At 43.0% G+C, this 23,050-nt stretch overlaps 1 protein-coding gene across 4 annotated transcripts in view; it reads right to left on the bottom strand.

The window, feature by feature from the left end:
• Positions 1–23,050, bottom strand: part of PTPRG (protein tyrosine phosphatase receptor type G) — a 774,814-nt gene that overhangs the window by 557,806 nt on the left and 193,958 nt on the right. For all 4 annotated transcript variants that reach the window (XM_051852247.2, XM_008260863.4, XM_008260864.4 and 1 more), the window contains exon 2: positions 5,319–5,423. In XM_051852247.2, coding sequence (XP_051708207.1) covers positions 5,319–5,423 — 105 coding nt within the window. The remainder of the gene's footprint in view (positions 1–5,318; positions 5,424–23,050) is intronic.

The following is a 23,050-nucleotide window of genomic DNA, read 5'->3' on the forward strand; positions in this document are numbered from 1 at the left end:
TCCCACTTTGTTATTTTTATTCCCAACTCATCACTTCTTTTCTCATTTAATCATGTAAATTTAAATACCAAGCCATCTTCAGTCATCCTGGGGAAGCTCCTAGACTGTTCACTTTGCTTTCTCTCTCATACACAAACAGGAATGAATTTCCACGGCTCTTTCCTTTGATCTCTCCAAAGTGACACAACCTTGTCACTTTTCATCCTGCCCTCTTCCTCCAACTGGCTAATCCCTAACCCTACAACCAGGGATGCGACTCAAACAACAACAACAAAAAACCAACTGTCATTCACATCTACCCAGAAACCTTATAGTGACTTCCTATCACTCACAGGTCACTGGTAGAAGAATACTATAAGGCCAGCCCTATCTAACTCCAGCACATTGCATGCTTCTCTGAAACCTCTCCATGCTACCAGATGCTTTAGACTTCCCGTCCCATGTCCTATGCTCTCAGTCCTCAGTCACTACCAGAGCAGTTCACACCTCCAGGGCTTTTCAGACCCTGGCAAACTCCCGCCTCTCTTCGAAGTCTGGGATCCAACAATCAACTCTATGAGAAGCATCTCTGGCCCCTCTCTCAAGACAACAATGAGGCCACCATAAACAACAAGTGCAGTGAAGGCATAAGTAACTTCTGCTTACAAACTGTACGTAGCTTACTTTGGCTGTGTAGAGAAGAGAAAAATCAATTGGAACATAAAAGGAGACACTGTGGAAGAGGAGAGATGGCTGAGGCTAAGCACCAAGGCAGGGCAGGCACCAGAGAGCATGAGTTCAAGGTTGACTCCTGCTCAGTGGTGTCGCTCCAACAGACAGAAGGCCCCTGCTGTGAAGAGAACATGTGTAGGGAAACAGTTCCCTTTAAGAGAGGCGAGGCAAACAACAGGACGACATTAAGACTAAACCGTGAGGTCCTACACTGCCTTCCATTCTTCTCATAACAAAAGCGGACTTTGCAGGCATGTGTATTTTGATTTACCCTGTGCAGACATGCTTAAAAATAGGCATGAAAACATAATTTTAGGAATGCAATTGTATCTAAAGTTCACTAGGGGCTTGTTACTTAAAAGGATCCAACGGTGAGACTTCTGCAAATCACCCACTAATTTATGTGAATTTTGTGGCAGGATCCCCCTCAGTGAGCTCCTAAGCACAGACTCTGGCATGAGTTCATTTACGCGTCTATCCAGTTGCCCACTTGACAAATATGCACCGAATATGCACAAAACGAGATACTCGGGCACACAGCAGGAGAAAGAGGGAATTATAACTTATAATCCTTGCCCTCAGGATTCTACATTTAGCTGGGGAAATGAGACACACACCTACCCAGACATGGATGTTATAAAACAAGATGTTTGTATGAACAGCATAGTGGGGTGGCATATAATTAAGAGCCGAATGGGTAACACCTACTGCATTCCAGGGTTGAAGCCAAAAATTACACCAGGTGCTTAAATATATTACCTCTAATCCTCACACCATCCTGCTAGGTATTCTTTTTATCTCCATTTTACAGCTGAGCAAGTCATCAAGCCTCAGGACAACTAGAAAGGACTCTGGGTATCCCCTGGCCAACCCAGAAATGCCTCTTAGAATAATTCTGTCTGACCTTCAGCAAGCTCAATGCCAGACACTTCTTGCAGGGAATTCTGGTCGTTGCATGTTTCAATTTTGGACTCCTCTACTAATGAGAAATTACCTCCTCCCCCCAAAACTGATTTATAGAAGCTATTTCTACACAGAAGGAACACGAGTTAGAGATTATTTAAGATGCAGAGAACCAAGCAGAATTAAAAAGCAAGGGTGGAGGTGGGACCACAACCTGTTTTTCTCCAAGTATTCTAGGCAGAAGAGAGAAAACAGGCAACTTTAAAAAAAAAAAATGCTTGAAATTTCCTTCTCGACTTGTTCCAGATTTGTTTTTCATTTCCCTTTCCGGCAAGGATGACCTACCTAACAAGTGGGATTTTTTTTCTGTGTGTAATAATTATTGAAGTTCTGGGAAAACTCCAAAATTCATGAGCTGTCATCACCTCAAGGAACGCAGAAAAATATCTACATCTTTGTTGAGTAAAACTCACAGAAAAGAAGTTATTTTAATGTTTCCAGTGAAATACTCTGAAACGGCTGAATTTTTTTCCAGCGTAATTCTGCATGAAATACATAAAAAGGTCATTCTGTTATTTTCTTTAATATGTTGGTATAAGGAAAAAGAAGTCTGAAGATGTAAAGAACTCTTGATATTATTAACACTAATCTGACAGTACGCTCCAATGCATATCTTCTATGGATGGCTGCACTAAAATACCATTGTTCCTTTTGTACAGTAGACCAAATGAAGAGCCAGGCAGATCACCAATCTTCAGGTGATCACAATGGAACCAGATCAGGTTCCTAGATAAACAGTCCTCTGTGCAAACGTTGCAGGGATTCCACAGACATTGTTTCATAAACCTATAAAAGTAAAATTTTAAAAAAACTTCAAACACAGAGTATCTGCACTATTCAAGGTGATGGAGTCAACATGAAATAATGTCTAGTCCCAAAATAAAAAGTAAAATGCCACCCTAAATTAGCAACTCCTGCCACATAACAGTATCTTCTCAACAGGCTAACAACAGCTCAGACACTCACAAAGCTCTGCTCTGTGATCAGGACTTAAAACCATCAGGAGTAACAAACAGCATGGGGCGGGCGCTTGCCCTGGGGTTAAGATGCTGGATCAGATGGCAACATTCCCTATGAGAGTGCCTGGGCCCAAGTCCCAGATCCCTGCTCAGACAGACTCTGGGAGGCTACCATGATGGCTCAAGGGGTCGGGTTCCTGTAGCTCACACAGGAGACCGGCACAGACTTCCCAGCTTCAGCCTGGCCCAGCCATGGCCTTACAGTCATTTGGGGAGTGAACCAGCAGACAGGATCTCTCTCTCTCAGTATCTTCGCTCTCCCTCTTTCCCTCTCCATGTGTGCATGTATGTGTTTCTGCCTCTTAGATAACAAAATATATTTTAGCTCTAACTTTAAAAAAACAATAACAGGATCAGCACAATTTTCCCAACTCTACACACACAAAGGCAAACTCACAACCGGACAGGATAACCCGGAACAGCCAACACCTGCCCGTCTCCCCAGTCCACTGCCTGCCACACACCCCCCTTCAATCATCTTCCTTCCACGCAAGTCCTTTCCAAAAACAGGAACAAAGAATCTCTCCACTGCTACCTCAAAACTTTGCTGAGGCTATTCCACCTCCAGGGAAAGGCAAGGTCAAAATCAGCCTGTACCATCACTTACATCCACCTCCTTCTTCTATTTTCTTCTTTACACCTAGCAAGGGACGTCACTGGCTCTTGCAAGCCAGTGCCCAGTCTTCTGAAACCTGACTGGCTTATCCGAATTCCAGAGAAAATTGAACCAAAAGAAGGGATGACACACTATAGCCTATGACCCCTACCCAACTCTTTTTGTTTTTGTACACCTGCAAAGTAAGAATGAATGGTACTTCTAAATGGTAAAAAAAAAAAAAAAAAAAAGAGAGAGAGAGAGAGAGAGAGAGAGAAGGAGTTGGAGGGGAAGGAGGAGATCGGGGAAAAAAGAGCATTTCCTGGTACACAAAAGTTATAGAAAATTGAAATTCCAGAGCCCATAAGTAGCCAGTGTGTACGGGATTGCCAACAGCAGCTTTCACGCTACAATGGCAGAGGTGAGGAAATACAGTACAGACCATATGGTCTAATAATCCTAAGAAGTTCACTATCTGGATCTCAAACTTGGACTATTAGCCTTTCCACTGACTGAGGAAGCTCCCAAAGCCAGGCACAATATATTCCAGAAATAAGAAAGGGAGACTCCTTAAGCCCACCAAAGTTCAGGACCAGTGGCCCCTTCACAAAGATGCCACGGTTTAAGTCCTTGCTTAACTGAGTAATGGGGAAAGTTTTAGGCCTCTCATCCATTCATGGCCATTTGCAACTGGAGATGCTGAAGGGCTGTAACTTCCCATCTCCTGACTATAAGCATTACTATTCTAAATTGATGAACTGTAAATAGCAAGCCACTTTATGCCTCTTCCTGACCGATCTCAGAGCCACAGAGTACAAAATAATAAATTTTCTTTGGGTTTCTTGGCAAGAAGCAATATATATGTAATTTTGACTTTCATCTCCCAATTTCCTTCATTTATCAGAAATGGTGACAAAAAGGCTCTAATTAGATAATTCTAATCACAAGGAACTGGAAGTGATGGAAGACTTCAGTGTTACTATCTGTTCACAGCAAAACAAAACAGATAGGCTCTTCTCCCTGGAGGGGCAGGAGATTTATCAATAGACAAAAGGATGCAAAAAGCCAATAGATAAGGTGTAATTAAAGATCAGACCTATAAATTTTACACTGACATAAATTTTAACTGGATTTGCAGGTGGAAATTCAGGATTCAAATGAGACCATTATTATGAAAAAGATACCTTCCGTTTTATATACAACAGCATTACCTAATGCATAGATTTATTACTAAGACTAATACTCTGTGCCTCCAAGTCATTTCAATACAGGGAATTTGAATTATTTGGTGGCAACACAATTTCCAAATGGCCTATCTTCCTGAAGCATTCCCCCTCAATTAGCTCTGATCCATTTTCCATATATTCTTGCACAGCAACATCTCTACCCAAGGTATGTGTGGTAGTCGGGGAAGTACACGGCAGAAAGTTCCTCACATTGTTGCAGAACTTCATTTTTCCCCTTAAAATATAAAAAGATTATTTCCAATGTAATATTCAACAGTTTCAATTGTGCTCTCTCTACTTCATAGGCTCAAAGGCTAAAAATGAAAATAAAAATGAAAGAACTACAGAATACCATGGAGCAGAGGCTAAGAAAATTTTTCAAAGAACAAGATTTGTTTTGGACGTCAGGCTGCATTTCTTGGGTTACAAAATAATAGAGTATTTTTTATATCTAATGCTATGTAATATTTAGCAGATATTTAGGCAGCTCAAGACTAGGCTTATAATTTCAGCTCTCTAGAATGGTAGCCACTGAATAACCAGAAAAGTTACAAGTTTGGTACAATAACTCATTAACAAGCAAAGTTTAGAAATAAATGCAAATTGAGGGAAAAAAAAAACACATTGACAAAACAGGTGGGAGAGATAAATTAAGGTGCTTCTAACCTGGAGGAAAAACAGGCTTGAATATTTCAACCTTTGGTTGAACTACAAAAGGTTTTAACAAAGAGAACTCAGGCAACAAAGTGCTTTCGAGTTAGTTTAATGGGATGCTCACTGTTTCACATGAACAACCCAACTTACCAGAGTACGCCCAGTATGGGTCGCCCGAAGCCTTGCGCCTGCGGATCTGCACAGAGCTGCCCTGTCTGTTCTCATGCAGGTCCCCGACGTAGCCTTCAGTCAATGCTGGAAGACAGAGAGACCCATGATGAGGCCAAGTCATCACCGCACTTAACGCAGGAAGGGTGACTTCGTAGAAGTACAATCACAAACACAAGGCATGACTGAATAGAACCTCCTTATTTGACAGGTAAACAACCACAGGATAATCAGTCACAGTTACAGCGAACCTTGACTTTGTCCCACGAAGATACCTTAAGTACTTTATAGGCATTATTTTATGTGATCTGCAAAACACCATCAGGTAGTAGATACAATGGTGCCAGAATAAACACTGAAGCTTCAAGAAATAAAGTTAACTTTAATGTGTCCAAGACCAGACAACTAGTTGACCAAGAATCTGCGGCTTGGATTCCAACTATATAGACAAGCATTTGTCCAGGGTATAAAGGCTTCTGGCCTCATTTGATCCTCACAGAGGTGAAGGTCATTCTTTCTCCTTGACAGCTGAAGTAAGGCTCGGACACACTAGTTTGTTCCAGAGCTCACAGGTAAACATGCAGCACATCAGAAACACAGGCTTCCCTCTTCCACCCCACGCAGCACAATCTGAGGCCTTGGAGACTGCCAAAAGCCAGACCCAGGCTTCCACATGCCCCCACCCGCAAGCAGTTGGGTTATGAAATGAGAGACCTTCCACAGCCAATGATGCTCAGTAAACCAACAGTGCCTAATGATATACTTCCGAAAACTAACAATGAAACCAGTGCAAGTGAAAGTAAAAATAACCTTCCCCATTATGGAGAGAGCCCATCTGCCTGCTGGAGTGTGCCGAGTCCTCTCCGCCCATTCTCTTCGTGGATACAGATTTCTTTTGTAGTGAGCCCACACCTGAATGCACCCATGTGTAAGGCAAACATCACAGGTGCCCAGAATCTAAAATAAAATGGAATCATACTCCAACAACACACCCCAGCTAAATATGTTAATATTTAAATGCACCCAAACACAATCAACTGTGCTTTCAAAAAGTAGTAAAAACGGTAAAGGGACCTGTATACCCAATTGACAATGAAGACAGACGGTACCAGGAAAACACAATGCATTCTCTATGCCAATTAAGTAATGGGATAGTAATAATAATAATAATAATAGCACTATGATGGTAATAGCTTTGTTGACAATGTGATAGTCATGAAGAAAAACTAGGAAATATATAAAGTTCCTAGGCTTACACTTCAATTGCAAAGTCTGGTTTTAAGATCAGTACTGCTTGAACATAGATATTTTACATGGATGAGCCCATTAGGGAAACAGGAATCTCATAAACTCCAAACACACATCTGAAAAATAAACCTAGCGTCACTTAAGTCTGCTTATTCATCCTGAAAGTAAAATTATAATCTAAGTTACTACCCATCTTTAAAATACAGCGAAGGTTCAAGTACCTATCATCCAATCCATGCTACAATTTTGCAGATGAGCCATGCAGAGCTGCAGGAATTTGACTACTGTTGGCTTCTAGGGATCAGAAGTAAAATTTCCCATCTCTCAGTCTCCTAATCCAGTTTTCCTCCACTAAAGCACACACTAAATAACTCATTTTGTAAGGCCTATTTATTTTCTGTGCATATAGGAGAATCTATTATGTGTCTGTTTACTGTGCTTCAAATAATTACTCCCAAATAAATCCTTGCTCTTTCTAGAAAGACAGGGAGAACAATAGTGTCTTGACCATGTGCATAATAAATGTGGCTTTAATTAGGTATGTGAGTGAGCCTCATTTTCCTTGTCTGTAAAATAGAGCTAAAAATACCCACCCCAAAGGATGGTTATAAAGGTAACACAAGATATTGCGGGCAGAATACCAAACTGAGCACTGTGTGTATACCTCAAATATCACACAGATTTGCAGCAGAACTTCTATTCTTGTAATAATTGTAACTCTCTCCACCGGACCATGTGTCATGAACTGGACAGCCATCCCATCTCACCATCCTCCCGGCTCTCAGCCAGTGGGCCTCTATATACCATCAACCTGACCCCAGTGAGGTACCCCGGCAACAGGGGTATCCTATCAGCCAATCAGAGAGGCTCCTCTTTCTTCCTGAAGATGACTGAGAATCAAGTTAGGTAGGAATCAACAGAGATGTTAAAAAAAATGGAACCAAACAGGAAGAGGCAAAAAAACATAGGTCAACTCTGTTGGCAAAAGATAAGCTCTGGACATAGCTGATTTGAACACAGCCTGCTCCAAGGCTTTATGGTTACACCAACCCATTACTGGTTAAAGCTCATCTTTGTGCTTTTATGCTAAGGACCCCCAAATAACGTAGATGGCTTCTTTCCTTCAAAGAGTCACTTCAACTCTTGATCGTCAATTTCTCTGACTCCGAACTCAAGGCTGCTTAAACACACAGATACACACATATCCCCTATACCCTGGACCTCAATCCCTGAACCTCAGATTTAATTGGCTTGGGGTGGGATACAGCTATCAGTACCTCCTGATTCTTAAGTTCTCTGAGTGATATTCTGGAGACAGACATGACCAACAACAAACTTTCATCCTGGGTTGGACCTAAGATCCCATGCAACCCTGACGTTCTCAACCCCTGCTCTTACCACCTGTAATCTGACAGCTCAAGTCTTAACACCCATAAAAGACTGGCTGAGCAGAAAGGCACAGTCTGCTGTGGAAATGACAACTGTGTGATGCCAGCTTCAGAATTTGAACAAATCTGACCTGAGCCAGAACAGAGCTCTCATTGGAAAGGTCACAGACCAGGCGGAAAAGTAAAGAACGGAGTTTCCTTCAAGGTCATCAATTCCTATGCTCTTTAGCAAAGATGGGATCTAGAATCACAATCTCCTCTATCAGTTCCCCTTTTCTCCTGAAAAGGAAGTGCTTTTTGTTTCCCAGACCATGAGAGTAGTGCAAGACAGACATAAACTGCCAGGACCATTTCTTACGGGAGCAGCTTCAGTACCGGCAGCTGCATTTTCCACTCTATACGCAGAACAAACGAGTACAGAGCTTCATAGCGTAAAGCAAGAACATCCCAAGTTCTTACAAATAAGGCCGTAATTCCAACAGCTTTTAACTAAACTGCACAGAGGCGATCAGTTGTGGGGCTCTACGCCCCAAGAAAGGAAACATCCAAAGATATATCCTATACAAGCAACCAGAGAGGTGAACATCAGAAGGTTCTCCAGGACACTGCAAAGCCATGGCATCAACTCCCCAAGAGCAGGTACCTCCCCAGCTGTGCATATACATCACACTGTGTATAACGACCTGAGCCAACCAGCAGACCTGCCTACCTATAGGTAGTTTGCTAAGGACAAAAATAAGAGGTGTGGCATTGCTGAGTATCAACTAACTAGCAAGAGGTGACCCCCAGGAAGATGGCTCAGCAATGTCCTACAGTATCTGGGGTACAATGTTAGGGGAGAAATGTCTCTGAATGGCACGCTGCATGGCGTATGAAGGGCTCTAAGCCCCCTGGAGATCAGGAGAACATGTATGTCTGAATTATTGGCACCCTATCCCCGACCACAGAACTCAACAAACGACATGTGTTCATAAAGTCAGTAGTCCCCCACTAACCACAGAGGGTATGTTCCAAGCCTCCAATGGAGGCTTGAAACCATGGACAACATGAAGTCTTATATATATTTGTTCTTTTTTTCCTTAACATACAGATACATGATAAAGTTCAATGTAAATTAGAAACACTAACAGATAAACAACAATCCTAACAATGTACTGGTAATAAAAGTGAAATCAATATGGTTACCAACTTTCTTTCTCTCTTCACCCTCTCCCCACCTCCGTCTCTCCCTCTTTGTCTTTCCCTCAAAATACTGTATTTTGCTAACTGAGTGAGTGAGTGAGTAAGAGGATGAAAACGCATCAACTATACAGAGCAAGGCAGGGTCTGTGTTCTAGGCAGCAGTGATGTTACGAGTACATATTTGTATCTATGTGACCCTGTGTGTGCATTTACAGAGACTGCAGGCAAAAACCTCACCTTGTGCCACACTGACCCTCTATCTAACCACAGTCCACCTATCAGCAAGCATTGAATATATAAAGCAGGAAAAGAAAGCTCCTGGGTAACTAATAAGCAGTTGTTTAAAGAGGCATCTCAGAAACAAAGAGGACCTCTAGCACCCTGGCACCAGATTTGTTTTAACAGATGAATGATTCATTAAAAGTTGGCTACATTTAGTTTTCCCTTTTATTTCATATATGTCACAATGTGTACCCTCTTCTCCCTCAAATAAGAATGCATTCACGTATCACTGGCACTCGTACAACTTGAAAGAAAATAAAATTTTAAGTCCCCTTCTCAAACGTATTTGAATCAATTACGAGATAATCTTTTACAAAACAATTGTTTAAAATTATTATTTGAATAGCAGTCAAAAATGTATACAGAGTATATTAAGCAACTTAATATTTTATTGGCACAGAGTAGAGTTGTGCAAATAGAAACGGTGTGTGATTCCCAAGTAACGATCCAGAGTCAGCACACCAGATCCAATCCATTTTAACACTCTTTGTACTCCTCTAAGCTCTAACAGCCAACCAACAGCGACATGGCCATGATATGGTATGGCTATGAATCATGTTATTGATTTTCAATATCTTCTGTGCAGAAAATTAAATTATGCAAATGCATGCCTTATGGATCCTTACCTTAATGTGAAATTGCATACTTGCTTATGTCAGCAACTTAATTACACAATTAAAAATGGAGCATGCTTCTGAAAATGGGTAGTTCCCCTCCTCAGAATAGACAGTAAGTGTAAATCAGCCAGTGGTTACCGTGTGAGTAATACGAGGGAGGAGACTGTGTCATCACAGCATATATTATACCAAGTTCTACAGCAGCAAGCCCACCATGCTTTATGGAGTTGAAGTCATTTGTCAGCAGGAAACTCAGGAGAGCTTTTAGTCGCGTTATAAAGCTGCAAGTAATTGGAACAGCAGTTAAGACAGACACAGGAAGCCGCACAGTCTACACTGTGCACCGCTGCACGCCATCCTCAGAGGTCATCTCCAGGGCCATTTTAACCAAGTACACCGATGGGCTGCCAAACCCACGAGGGAGGATTCTAAATGTAAGCAGTCTTCATCGTATCCTAATGAAACAGACTCAGAAATGAATAGTACAGCTCCTCCCTTCACACCGGAGAATCCGAATCTCCCACTTCTGACGAGATGAAAGGGGAGATTCCAAACCAAGACTATTAACTAGCCAGTGATGCTTACATCTCACTCAGCAGGAGGAACCTGAAGTCAAGTCAGGTGCTAGGCACAGAGCGAAATGAGTGACAGGTATTTTCATCAGGGAGTTTTCATAAACTCTATCTCCTCTCAGAACTTCTACGGCGCCTGCCTCATTTCCAGCCTGAAGCGAAAAAGATAAAAATGTTTCCAGACCCAAAGGCCCAATCCTTTCCTCTAAAAATATCTTAAGAGTTACCAACCACTGAAGGTATCACCAGAACTGCTTCCTATGTGCATGATTTAATTTCCCAGAGCTACTGGACATAGTTTATAAGAATAAATGTATTTATTCTGGGAATCTAAAGCAGATGTGTATCTCATTTGCTCTAATGTATCTTCAGGAAGATTCGATGGAATCATTCCTCTCCGTGTCTCACAGAAATTTTGACTTTGGCAAGGAGAGATTCTCCAGCTGTATTAATTCTTCTATGTTAATTTGCAGGCTGAACATTTTTCATAAAGAGAGTCCAGTTCTTCTGAACACCGCATTAAGTAACTTTCTTAACTGACATGTCTTCTCTTAAGTTTTACTGTCAGCAAGAATGGTCACTGAGTCCAGATGAGATCGGAATAAATGCAGTGATAACACCGCGAGTATTTTCCTTCCAAAACTGTAAATGCAGAAACCAAAGTTACAGAGCACAACTAATAGCAGAGGTTTTTGAACAACAGTGGCTTCTCTGCTTATCTACTTGTAGTTCTAAATATGAATACAAGTCTTGAAGCACCACCAAGAAAGGAAAAGAAAGCGCCAATTAGGACAAGCCACTGCACTCCTCACCAGTACTGCTGCTTCTTGCTGTTTTGTTCTAGTAATGTCCACTTGGATCTCTGGAAGGGGAGGCATATGGCAAAGGCCATGCAGAGGTGGAACCAGAATGAGTTTATGATGGGAAGATCCCTGAGTTCACCAGTAGTGTGGTCACACTTCTTAAAGCTCAAAGCAGAGTCACAGGGGAACACACTGAGGGTATTTCAACTAACTCTATGTCCAATTCTAGGTCACTCCAAAGGAACTGAGAAACCTGGGAGAACAGGTCCGCTTCCATACCAAATTGAAAACATCAGAACAAAGAAATTCTGGTTCCCCGGTGCCAAAATGAAAATTACTTAGGATGATGGATGGATGGCCCTCATGCAAGAAGTCTTAGTTCCTTGAGCAGAGTGACTGCCAAAAATAAGCCCACTAAAAATAAGCAATAGGCACTCCTATCTTCAAATCCAGAATGCAGGTTTTTAGAACGGCAGACAAGCAGTTAAGCAGACTGTTTTTATCTATTAAAACTGCTCGTACAACAAACAAATTAAAGATCCCTCAAGGATGGCAAAATCTCCATCAAGCACAATTTTCTCGACATTTTAAAGTGCATTTAAGAACATTAAACCCTACACAATAGCCTAAAATGAATAAATTTCTATCCTTTTTTTGTGCTGACAATGAAATTATAGTTAAAAGTAATTAAATACTCTGATCAACCTCTCATTTCCATTGTGCCTGTATTTCAATTAACTGTAGTAAAAAGTACTTGGTGAGTATTACAAATAGTAGAATCAAGAAGTGTGTTCCTTTGTCACCAGTGTATTACAAATAGTCCTGCTGGTTGTTGTCGATACTGAGCTAACCTCACATACAATAGATTATATTACAGTAGATTACCTATTCTAGCATATTCAAATGTGCTATTGTTCTAACTACAAAAAATTTTCATCATCCAAAGTAATAAAGAGACCCAATATAGAGCTATAATTTTTTTAAACATAGAACAGATTACAAAAACTCAGAAGCAACTAAAGAGAAAGAGAAATCATACAGCCAAGTTGTATCCTAGAGGAACAAAAGCACAAAACAACAGCCTTGTAAAAATGAGTTAAGTCAGGTAGAGAAACGAAACACTAAACATCTCTTCATTATTTTCCTTGAACACCAATCCCAAAAGGCAGAAACTATTGTTTTTAAAATCAGGATTGTAAGGGACCAAAAAATTAGAGCCATCCTTCTGCTATTAATTCAATCATAGTTGTAAAATTTCAGGGATTAAAAAAATACATGTTTTCCAACAGGTCTGTGAAATGGGACACTTAGAAAATAGATTTATCATGGGGCTCTTCAAACACCTGTGATGAAAATCTGAAAAATACTAGGGTTCCCTCTTCCTTGAAGCGCTCTGCTGCAAAAGAGAGGTAGGACGATGCTGGCTTCAAATACAGACAGAAAGAAATACAGACAGAAAGAAAGCAGACAACCCTTTCAGTCCGTTATACTGCTGTCTGCTTCTCAACGAATCAATTCTCTCCATACTGTCATCTCCCCAGTAAAATGAGGATTCGTCATGAACAGCACTGTACAATGTCCAATGCCATAGATTTATACTCCGATTTCACACCTGTGGTAGCTCTTAGCATCCCTAATGACTGACGACATTGGCCAACACCGCCCAGAGATCGCACACGGATGGCCATCCATTTGGCTTCACCCTCTTGCAGTGCGTTTAATTAGTTGCCAGCATGAAAACACCCAGAATAGAAACTCAGCATTGGTATTTTTATTTTTTACAAAAGATCTGGACCTATTTCCCAAATGATAACAATAGGCTAAGTGAATGTAGACCAGTTCTTTAGAAAAACAGCCATGAGCCAGCGCCGCGGCTCAATAGGCTAATCCTCCACCTAGCGGCGCTGGCACACCGGGTTATAGTCCCAGTCAGGGCGCCAGATTCTGTCCCGGTTGCTCCTCTTCCAGGCCAGCTCTCTGCTGTGGCCAGGGAGTGCAGTGGAGGATCCTGGGCCCTGCACCCCATGGGAGACCAGGAGAAGCACCTGGCTCCTGCCTTCAGATCAGCGGGGTGCGCCGGCCACAGCACGCCGGCCGCGGCGGCCATTGGAGGGTGAACCAACGGCAAAGGAAGACCTTTCTCTCTGTCTCTCTCTCTCACTGTCCACTCTGCCTGTAAGAAAAAAAAAAAAAAAAAAAAAAAAAGAATAAAAAGAAAAACAGCCATGAACACCCAGTTGGCTAACGGATTAATACAATGATGGGTTATGAAGGAAGCAGACTTGTTGGAAAAGCAATTGCTGTCTTACCCTATGATGGCTTCCATCATAGTACAAAGCAGCAAGCAGACCCTTGCCAGATGCCATGCTTTTGGCCTCTGCAGCCTCCAGAACCACGAGCGAAAGAAACCTAAGTAAACTTTACAGATAACCCAGAGTGTGGTGTTCAGCAACAGCTACACAAGAGGGACCAAGACAGTAGCCTTCACAGTAACAAAAACATCCATCCAGATAATCCCCAACAATGGTAGGTGCTACAAAACACGATGCGGACACAAATCCTAGGCCCTGCATTTGGAGACGAATGCAGAAGGCACTCCAACCATGACATCCCTTCGCTTATTACAAGGGGATTAAAACTGACTCCAAAGCTTTCCACCTAGTATCTCCAGAGACCTGTGACATCCAGAGCCAGGTTGGAGACAGCACATAAATCCTGGGTGGCCAGCCACTAAATGGCCTACAGTCACCTTCTTCCCACAGCTTGTGCTGTTGGTTGGCAAAGTATCTACTTCACGTCCACATGTACCATATGCTTAGGTATCCCTAACTCCATCTGGCCAAAAAGAGAATTCCTAGGGACTCTGAAAGGATTCAGACAAGTTTCGTGGTCTTTCCATGGTAGGATGCTACTGCACAATGGCATTGAACACCATATATGCCAAGTTGCACCTGCCCTCTTGAAGCTTCCAGTTCACCAGTGGGTCAATCATGAAATAAAGACATGAAAAGCTACATACAGGCCGACGCCGCAGCTCACTAGGCTAATCCTCCGCCTTGTGGCGCCGGCACACCGGGTTCTAGTCCCAGTCGGGGCGCCGGATTCTGTCCCGGTTGCCCCTCTTCCAGGCCAGCTCTCTGCTGTGGCCAGGGAGTGCAGTGGAGGATGGCCCAAGTCCTTGGGCCCTGCACCCCATGGGAGACCAGGAGAAGCACCTGGCTCCTGGCTCCTGCCATCGGATCAGCGCGGTGTGCCGGCCGCAGCGCGCCGGCCGTGGCGGCCATTGGAGGGTGAACCAACGGCAAAGGAAGACCTTTCTGTCTCTCTCTCACTGTCCACTCTGCCTATCAAAATAAAAAATAAAAATAAAATAAAAATAAAAAAAATAGAAAAGCTACGTACAGTTTGGCCCAGACGTGGTAATGAAACACAACAAACACAATAGAGACAAACAGAAGTCAAGAGAGGAAAGTATGTCTTTAACAGAGAGTGGTGAAAGAGACACTGTTTTAGTCAATGGCATTGGGGGATGGGGTGGGGTAGGAAGCAAGAGTTCAAGGTGGCACTACAGCACTCAGAAGGATGCTGAGGCAGGAAAAAGAATGGCAGAAGGAGGCCATCCAGGCTGAGTTTGTTAAGTTGAGGAGAGAAAAAGAGGAGACCAAGGACAAACAAGAGCAGGATCCTACAGGACCTAAAAGAAGCTTGGGAAAACAAGGAAGGGGCTCAAGGCAGTAGTCATTATGGTCTGATAAATGGATATTTAACTTTAAAACAGCTATATGGAGATATAATGGTTTTGGATTTTTAACTTTAAAACAGCTATATAGAGATATAATGGTATTCAGTATAATTACAGAGTTATGTAAGCATTACTATAATCTAATTTTAGAACGTTTTTCTTAATCAATACATGTTTTTAATAGAAGACTGTGATATGCAGGGGATAGACTAGAGGCAGGCAGGCAGACAAAAGCACAAAGTGATTCACCACCCAGTCCCCAGAGCAGGTGAAAACAAATCATTAACTCAGCGCATGGGGTTGCCCTTTGCTATCCACAGAGGACTGTTCTAGGACCCACCTGTCCCCTCCGGCCTCCACCAAAATCTAAGGATGCTCAAGTACTTTATATAAAACAGTGTAATATTTACATTTACCATGCATGCCCTGCCATATACCTTAAATCATCTCAAAGTTACTTATAATACCTAATATACTGCTATAAGAATGGTTGCTATAATGTATGCAGGAACTTCAAAAATTTCATAGAAAACATGTCTTATGAAGAAAAGGCATAGATTTCATACATTTTTGCATCAAAATACACGTATCTCTTAATTCCATTTTCTAATTAATTTTTTGAAGCTCTTATATAGGGAATAAGAAAAAACACTTATACATATGTTTAGAACAGACATGATTTTTTTTCCACAAATATTCTCATCCTACAGGTGGCTGAAATGCAGACACAAAATCCATACATGTGCAAGGCTGACTGCAGTCATATTCCTGCCAGCAGATGGGATAGGCACAGGGGAAGCTCCTGGAAGGAGTGGGTGGACACTGAGTCACCACCTGTGATGCCAGCATCCCATATGAGTACCAGCTTGAGTTCTCGCTACTCCACTTCTGATCCAGCTCTCCACTAACATGCCTTGGAAGGCAGCAAAAACGGCCCAAGTGCTTGGGCCCCTGCCACCTACATGAGAGACCCCAGATGCAATTCGAGGCTCCTGGCTTCTGGTCTGGCCCAGCCCTGGCTGTTGAGACCATTTGGAGAGTAAACCAGCAGATGGAAGAAATCTCTCTCTCTCCCTCTCTTTCTCACTCATTCTCTTCCTCTCTCTTTATAAGTCTGCTTTTCAGATAAATAAATTTTTTTGAAAAAAAAAAAGGGATGTTTTAGAAAACAAATAAATATTAGCCCAATATAGATATTAACCAGCCCAGTGCCTACTTAACGGGTTTTTAGTTTCACTTTGCTATTATGATCTGCAAAGAATGCCCCTGTCCCTTTTGATCTGAATTAAGACTGGTCAAGATATCCTGGCTGTTTAATCTAACAGTTAAGATGCCTATATCCCACTTTGGAATTCCTGGGTCTAATTCCTGACTCCATCTCCTGATTCCAGCTTCCTGTCACTGCAGATCCTGGGAGGCAGATAGTGATGGCTCAAATGATTGGGTTCCTATCCCCCCAAAAGAAAGCCCTGGATTGAGTACCTGACTCATGGCTTTAGCATGGACCCTGTCCCAGCTGTTGTGTGCATTTCGGAAATGAACCAGTGAATGAAAACTCTATCTACTTCACAAGTAGAGTGAGGGAGAGAAATTGAAGGAAAAAAAGAAGAAGAAAAAGAAAGAAAGAAAAAAAATAAATTGCTTATACATAACAGAAAAAATTGGGGGGCTGCAGTTCTTAAGAATAAAAGCACAACTATTTACAAAGAATGTGAGAAAAAGAAAGAAGACAAGAATACTCATTCTCATTATATTTTCCCTGAGAGCTATCCAGTACATAAAATGACATCCTCAATATCACAGAAGGAAATCCTGTAATTGCCAGATGATACTGGCATAGGAACACACTCAACTATGAATTTCCCAAGAACCCTAGGTAGGTGATTGTGTTTCAAGCAATTTTATCATTGTTCAAACAGGATGTGAGCATGGCCTTAACCCCAAAGCTGCCTCCCAAACCAGCTCTAAGGAAAACTACCACAAGCAGCTGTGTGCAGAGCGAACAGAAAGCAACCTAAGCAAAGCCCAGTAATAAATTACATTTAAGATAACTCATCCCTGCATGATGAGGAGGAAGGTTTTATCCGGAGCACGTGCTCAGGATGGTCTACAATCATGAACATATATTCAGGGGCAGATACGCTTCATGGCTGGGAGGGAGACAAATGACCAAATATTCTGCCCTCTGCCAGGATCCACTTCCACAGGGCCATTTCTCCCTCCCGAAACACTGATAAGTGGGCTGCTCATTGGCTTGCTTTGATTCAATCAATGTCCACCTGTCCCTTTTCTCATTTAAAAGAAAAACATAACCCAAGGAATTGGGTTCTCTTTGTTCTCTTCAATTGCAGAAAAGAAACCATCAGAAGAAATATCTTACATTTTGCTTTGCTTGAAGAGGAGTTATTACCTTGAATCACACAATACACGTCTCAAGGAAAGTAATTTAAAAGGGCTATTACAATCTTAAATAAAATGATTTAATTAAAAATGCTAACCACATAAAAGTGTTCACCAAATCACATCAAGATGGTTAAAGTACTTATCTCTAAGTCTGTTTAAATAGTTCTAAAAGCAATTTCTAAATTTATTACAAAAAAAAATTTTGGTTCTTTTGGGAAAAGAGTTATTTAATCAAATGCCCCATACTGATAAACTGTAGTGATTAAAAAAGCAGGATTAATGTCATTTTTGCTTCTGCTTTTTTTTTTTAATGGATAGATAACAATGGTACATATATATGGGCTTGCTCCTGTGTGAACATTCAATGCATGTGTACAACGTATACTGATCAAATCAAGGTACTTAGCATTTCCGTCGCCTAAAACATGCATTGTTTCATTGTGATGGGAACCATCAAACACCTCTCTTCTATTTATCTACATGGCTCTGGTTTTTCGAAGACTTCTGAGTCTGACCAGTTATCCTGCAAGTATCAAATGGAAAAAGCACTTCTGTGACTTTAAAAAGCAAAATCCAAAACTGAAAATTTCAGTTCAATATTTGGGGTTTTTTTTTTTAGTCCTTACAATACCTATTTGTATATAAGATACACAGAGAAATCAATTTCAAGGAGACTTTGCCACTATGAATTTAAATCCTTTTATGACTCTGCAGTCCAGTCAATCAAACTTGGGATGGGAGGGGGAATAAGATGACAGTTTCTTTTATTTCTTTTTTTCTAAATACACAGATACTGAAAGGAAATGTATCTTTGAGGGCTTCCCTATTAGGCAAAATTGAATCAAACAAATTGTTCCTTTGATTTTTAGAGAGCAGATGAGAAAAATGTAGCACAGCGGTGATATATTCTGGAACTGGGGCAACACACATGCAAAACGACAGGACTGCACGTGACAGAGATCCTGAGCAAAGTCTAAAAAACAAACACTCCTTTACATATTACTGACAAAGCTGTATTAAACAGATTTGATCTCAAGTATCAGCTCTGCATAATCATGGAGTGAGTATTAAGTGAAAAGGTGAAAGAATGGAGGGTATTAGACACCCACGGCAATCTCCAGTTTTTCTTCCAAGCCAGTCCTTCTTTGTTCGGGCTAACACATTCTTTGATATTTAACACAGTGGCACAAACAACTGGAGACAACAAAGTCTGCAGATTCAAAGTGTTTCAGAAATCACATATGATATCTGAGGTTTATTCAGGACCCAATCTTGCAGAAATTAAGAATATGAAAAAACACTCTGTGAAATGCACTTGGGACTTTTCGTCAGTGAGGCTCTAACCAGACTTCTGGTTAAAATAATTCATCCAAAGTCAAGCAGTACTCAAACGCAAGATAAAACAGAAGAAGAACTAGGGAAATGGACTTAAAGATACTGTGGTTTTAAAAAAAAAAAAAAGATTTCCCATGTGGATTTTTTTCAATATTGCTTGGAAGAAGTAAAGTTTCTTTTTTAAGCTCCATTACAATGTCCAAGAAATAAATCCACTCCTGAAATTCCTCATGCACTACCATAGTTTCTAAAATTCACAGAGATCATTAATAAAGATGCTGGCGATGACCAATATTTCTGCAGCAATTACTGCGAACCAGGGGGCCCTGTGCTGAGTTTTTCTACTGTATTTTCTCTTCTAACCTTCCCCTGAACGAACGTAGATGGGTAAATCTCATCATTCTCACTGTAAACACCAGGCAGCCAAAGCAGTGACTGTTTTCGTACCTTGTCCAGTTCACCCCGTGCGCCACAGAGAAAGGACTTCGCACCTAGATACCCTAAGCATTCTAAGGGAGAGCAAACTCCACTGAAAGACCCCCTGTCATGTCTGGGGAACTGCAACACAGAAATGAATGGTGCTTATCTGGGTTCCTTTAAGGTAAGTAGACAGAGAAACCCAAACATAAAACACCAAACACAGAACACGGCTTGATTAATACCAAGTGACCTCTGAACCAGCAATCTTCTGGACAAGTCTAATTTTTCAAATTCTGTCTCAAGGACCCCACTTGGTAGTTAGTTATATTCCCAACCCTAAGCCCACAAAGAAGCACAATGTATTCTTGATTGTCCATTTAAAAAATTTCACACTGTCAAAACTCTCCAGTCATACATACACACAGAACACTATAATAAAAGTGATAATTCCTGAAAATTATTACAAGGCTTGCAAAGAGAATTCTAACACTTCAGCCTACAGAGGAAGGCATTATGCTAACACCAAGTCACTGCTGAGAAAACAATTCACTTTCCCTAAAACAGAAAAAGGGACTGTTCATGCAGGCATATGTTCACATATTAACTGAGAAGTAGGGATGAGAACAGGCCTTTAGAATTGCACCATCTCTGGAGACGGAGTTATGGCATAGCGGTAAAGCTACTGCCTGTAGTGCTGGCATCCCACATGGGCACCGGTTCAAATCCAGGCTGCTTCACTTCTGATGCAGCTCCCTGCTAATGCACCTGGGAAAGCAGTGGAAGATGCTCCAGTACTTGGGAACCCTGTGCCCATATGGGAGATCTGGAAAAAGCTTCTGGCTCCTGGCTTCAGATCGGCCCAGCTCTAGCTGTTGTGGCTATTTGGGGAGTAAACCAGCAGAAGGGAACTCTCTCTCTCTCTCTCTCTCTCTCTCTCTTAAATAAATATATAAAACTTAAAAAAAAAAAAAGAATTGCACTGTCGCTCCCCCTCTTCGTGGGGGAACGACACAGGACCCTGCGCTGTTCTTTCGTCTGCTCGGCCCTCCCCGGGTTTGCTGCTGGTTCTTCCCGGGTTGGCTACTATCCCTTCCACCTCCGTGGAAGGGCAGTTCCCCCTGGCCGCATTCCCCACTTCCGCAGGGGAGCGGCACACCGCCGGCCGGCTCTCTCGGGGGCTGCACAGGTGTTCCCTTAGATGTTCCCCATAGATGTTCCTGGTGCATGCCGTCTCTCTCCTCCTTTATAGTCCTCCTCCGCCAATCCCAACTCGGCTGCCCACACGCCGAGTACGCTGCCCTCCAATCAGGAGCAAGTCCTACAGTTAATTGGTTGAACTGGAGGCAGCTGTGCGGAAGCTGTTTACTTCTCTCCCAGCGCCATATTGTGGGAGAGCAGATGCATAGAATAAGTCTTAATTCCAGTAACAGTCCAGTCCGGTTTGCTCCCCACAGATCCCCCTTTCTTTTTATTTTTTGGCGTTGATACGCGCCTGTCTTCGGTGTCCCGCGGCACACACTCTGCTCTACTTGCTAGAGTTGCCACAGGCTCTTACAAGGCCTATCAATCAGGAAAACCGAATCCGGGTCCTCTCTTCGCCATTGTGAGGAGGTTTTTAGGCGCTGATGCGTGCCTGTGTTCGGTGCCCTGCAGCGCATGCTCTGCTCTGCTAGAACTGCCTGCAGGTGTTTACAAAACCTATCAGGCAAACCGAATCCAAGCCTTCTCATTGCCGTATTGTGGGGGAGACTTATTAGTGTTGGTTCGTGCCTATCTTCGGTGACCTGCAGCTCATACTCTGGTCGAGCTTTGCTGGCGCTTACCGCCTTAAATCAGGCAGACCGAATCCAAGCCTCCTAATTGTTGCATTGTGGGGAAGCTTTACTGATGTTAATTCGTGCCTGTCTTCGGTGACCTGCGGCTAGCCGCCCAGGTGCTCATCGCCTCACTAATCGGGCAGACCGAATCCAAGCCTTCTAATTGGCATGTTGAGGGGAGGCCTTATTTTTCTCTATTTCTCTATCTCCGGGCATTCCTATTTCTCCCACTTTACTTCTATCTGCCAACATTCCCATTTCTCTCACTCCACTTCCAAACTTCTGTTTCTTATCCCCGCAGCTTTCCGGCACCTCGCCCCGCCGGCGGGTTCCCGGCTCTGCGCCGCTTCAGCCCGCGCGCCTCTCTCATCTGCGCAGCTTCCCGGCTTTGCGCGGCTCGGCTTCGCGCGCTCCGCGGTCTCCACGCTTAACCCTTTCGCGTCTGAACCACGGCCTACGCCAGCCCCGTTCCCTATCTATTCACGCCCCGTGCTCTCTCTGCACGCGGCGGCTTCCGCGAGTAACACAGCGTAGCTTGCGTCTCCACCACTAGCATTCAATCCAAGTTCCCCGGGCTAGCCTGGCGAATTCAACCCAGCGTACGTCTCCGCCCCACGATTTGGCTTCCCGTCCTTTGCTCCCCGGGCTAATCAGACGGATCCCAATCTGGCTTACGTCTCAACTTCTGGTTTCAACTTTTCGCCCCCTATTCCCGGGCTAACTTGAGAACCCCAAAGTGGCTTTCGTCTCCGCCTCGGCCTGCCCCCCGCGGCTTCAATTTCCCTAACATTTTTCTCTACCCGGTATGTTTCCCCAAGCTTTCCTCCAACAATACTCCTCCCTCATTTCTCCTGGCCTCTCCCCACAGTCCGCATCCGAGTCTGTTTGTTCTAGCTTTCACTTTCGCTTTCGACCTTAGAGATTTCTCCCAGCTTCCCCCCGTAGTCCATATCCGAGTCTATGCCTAGGCTTTCAATAGCTTCTTCCGGCTCCTTTTTCGTCCGGTTTTTCCCTAGGCTGTTTCGAGTCTATGCCTAGGCTTTCAATAGCTTCTTCCGGCTCCTTTTTCGTCCGGCTTTTCCCTAGGCTGTTTGCTAGTTTCTCTCTCCGGTATTTTCCCATTTCTTCCCGTTTCTTCCCTCCTAAGTTTGCTATCCGTCCTAGGTTTCCTAATCCGAGCTAGGTTTCCTATCCGAGTCACGGCACCATTATGTCGCTCCCCCTCTTCGTGGGGGAACGACACAGGACCCTGCGCTGTTCTTTCGTCTGCTCGGCCCTCCCCGGGTTTGCTGCTGGTTCTTCCCGGGTTGGCTACTATCCCTTCCACCTCCGTGGAAGGGCAGTTCCCCCTGGCCGCATTCCCCACTTCCGCAGGGGAGCGGCACACCGCCGGCCGGCTCTCTCGGGGGCTGCACAGGTGTTCCCTTAGATGTTCCCCATAGATGTTCCTGGTGCATGCCGTCTCTCTCCTCCTTTATAGTCCTCCTCCGCCAATCCCAACTCGGCTGCCCACACACCGAGTACGCTGCCCTCCAATCAGGAGCAAGTCCTACAGTTAATTGGTTGAACTGGAGGCAGCTGTGCGGAAGCTGTTTACTTCTCTCCCAGCGCCATATTGTGGGAGAGCAGATGCATAGAATAAGTCTTAATTCCAGTAACAGTCCAGTCCGGTTTGCTCCCCACATTGCACTATCTCATATAGGAGCCCCTTTTCTAGTATGCTTTGGTATAGGATATAAGTAGGATTTTCAATACTCAGTAAGAGAAAAGAAGGTGAAATATTTCATTTTTCTATTTTGATTACTTTTAAAATTTTTAAACATTATTTTATTTCCTTGAAATGCAGAGTGACAGAAAAAGAGAGAGAGAGAGATCTTCCATGTAGTCCCTAAATGGCCACAACAG

The sequence above is a fragment of the Oryctolagus cuniculus genome, chromosome 10 (assembly GCF_964237555.1).
Source record: "Oryctolagus cuniculus chromosome 10, mOryCun1.1, whole genome shotgun sequence".
NCBI classification, from domain to species: domain Eukaryota; kingdom Metazoa; phylum Chordata; class Mammalia; order Lagomorpha; family Leporidae; genus Oryctolagus; species Oryctolagus cuniculus.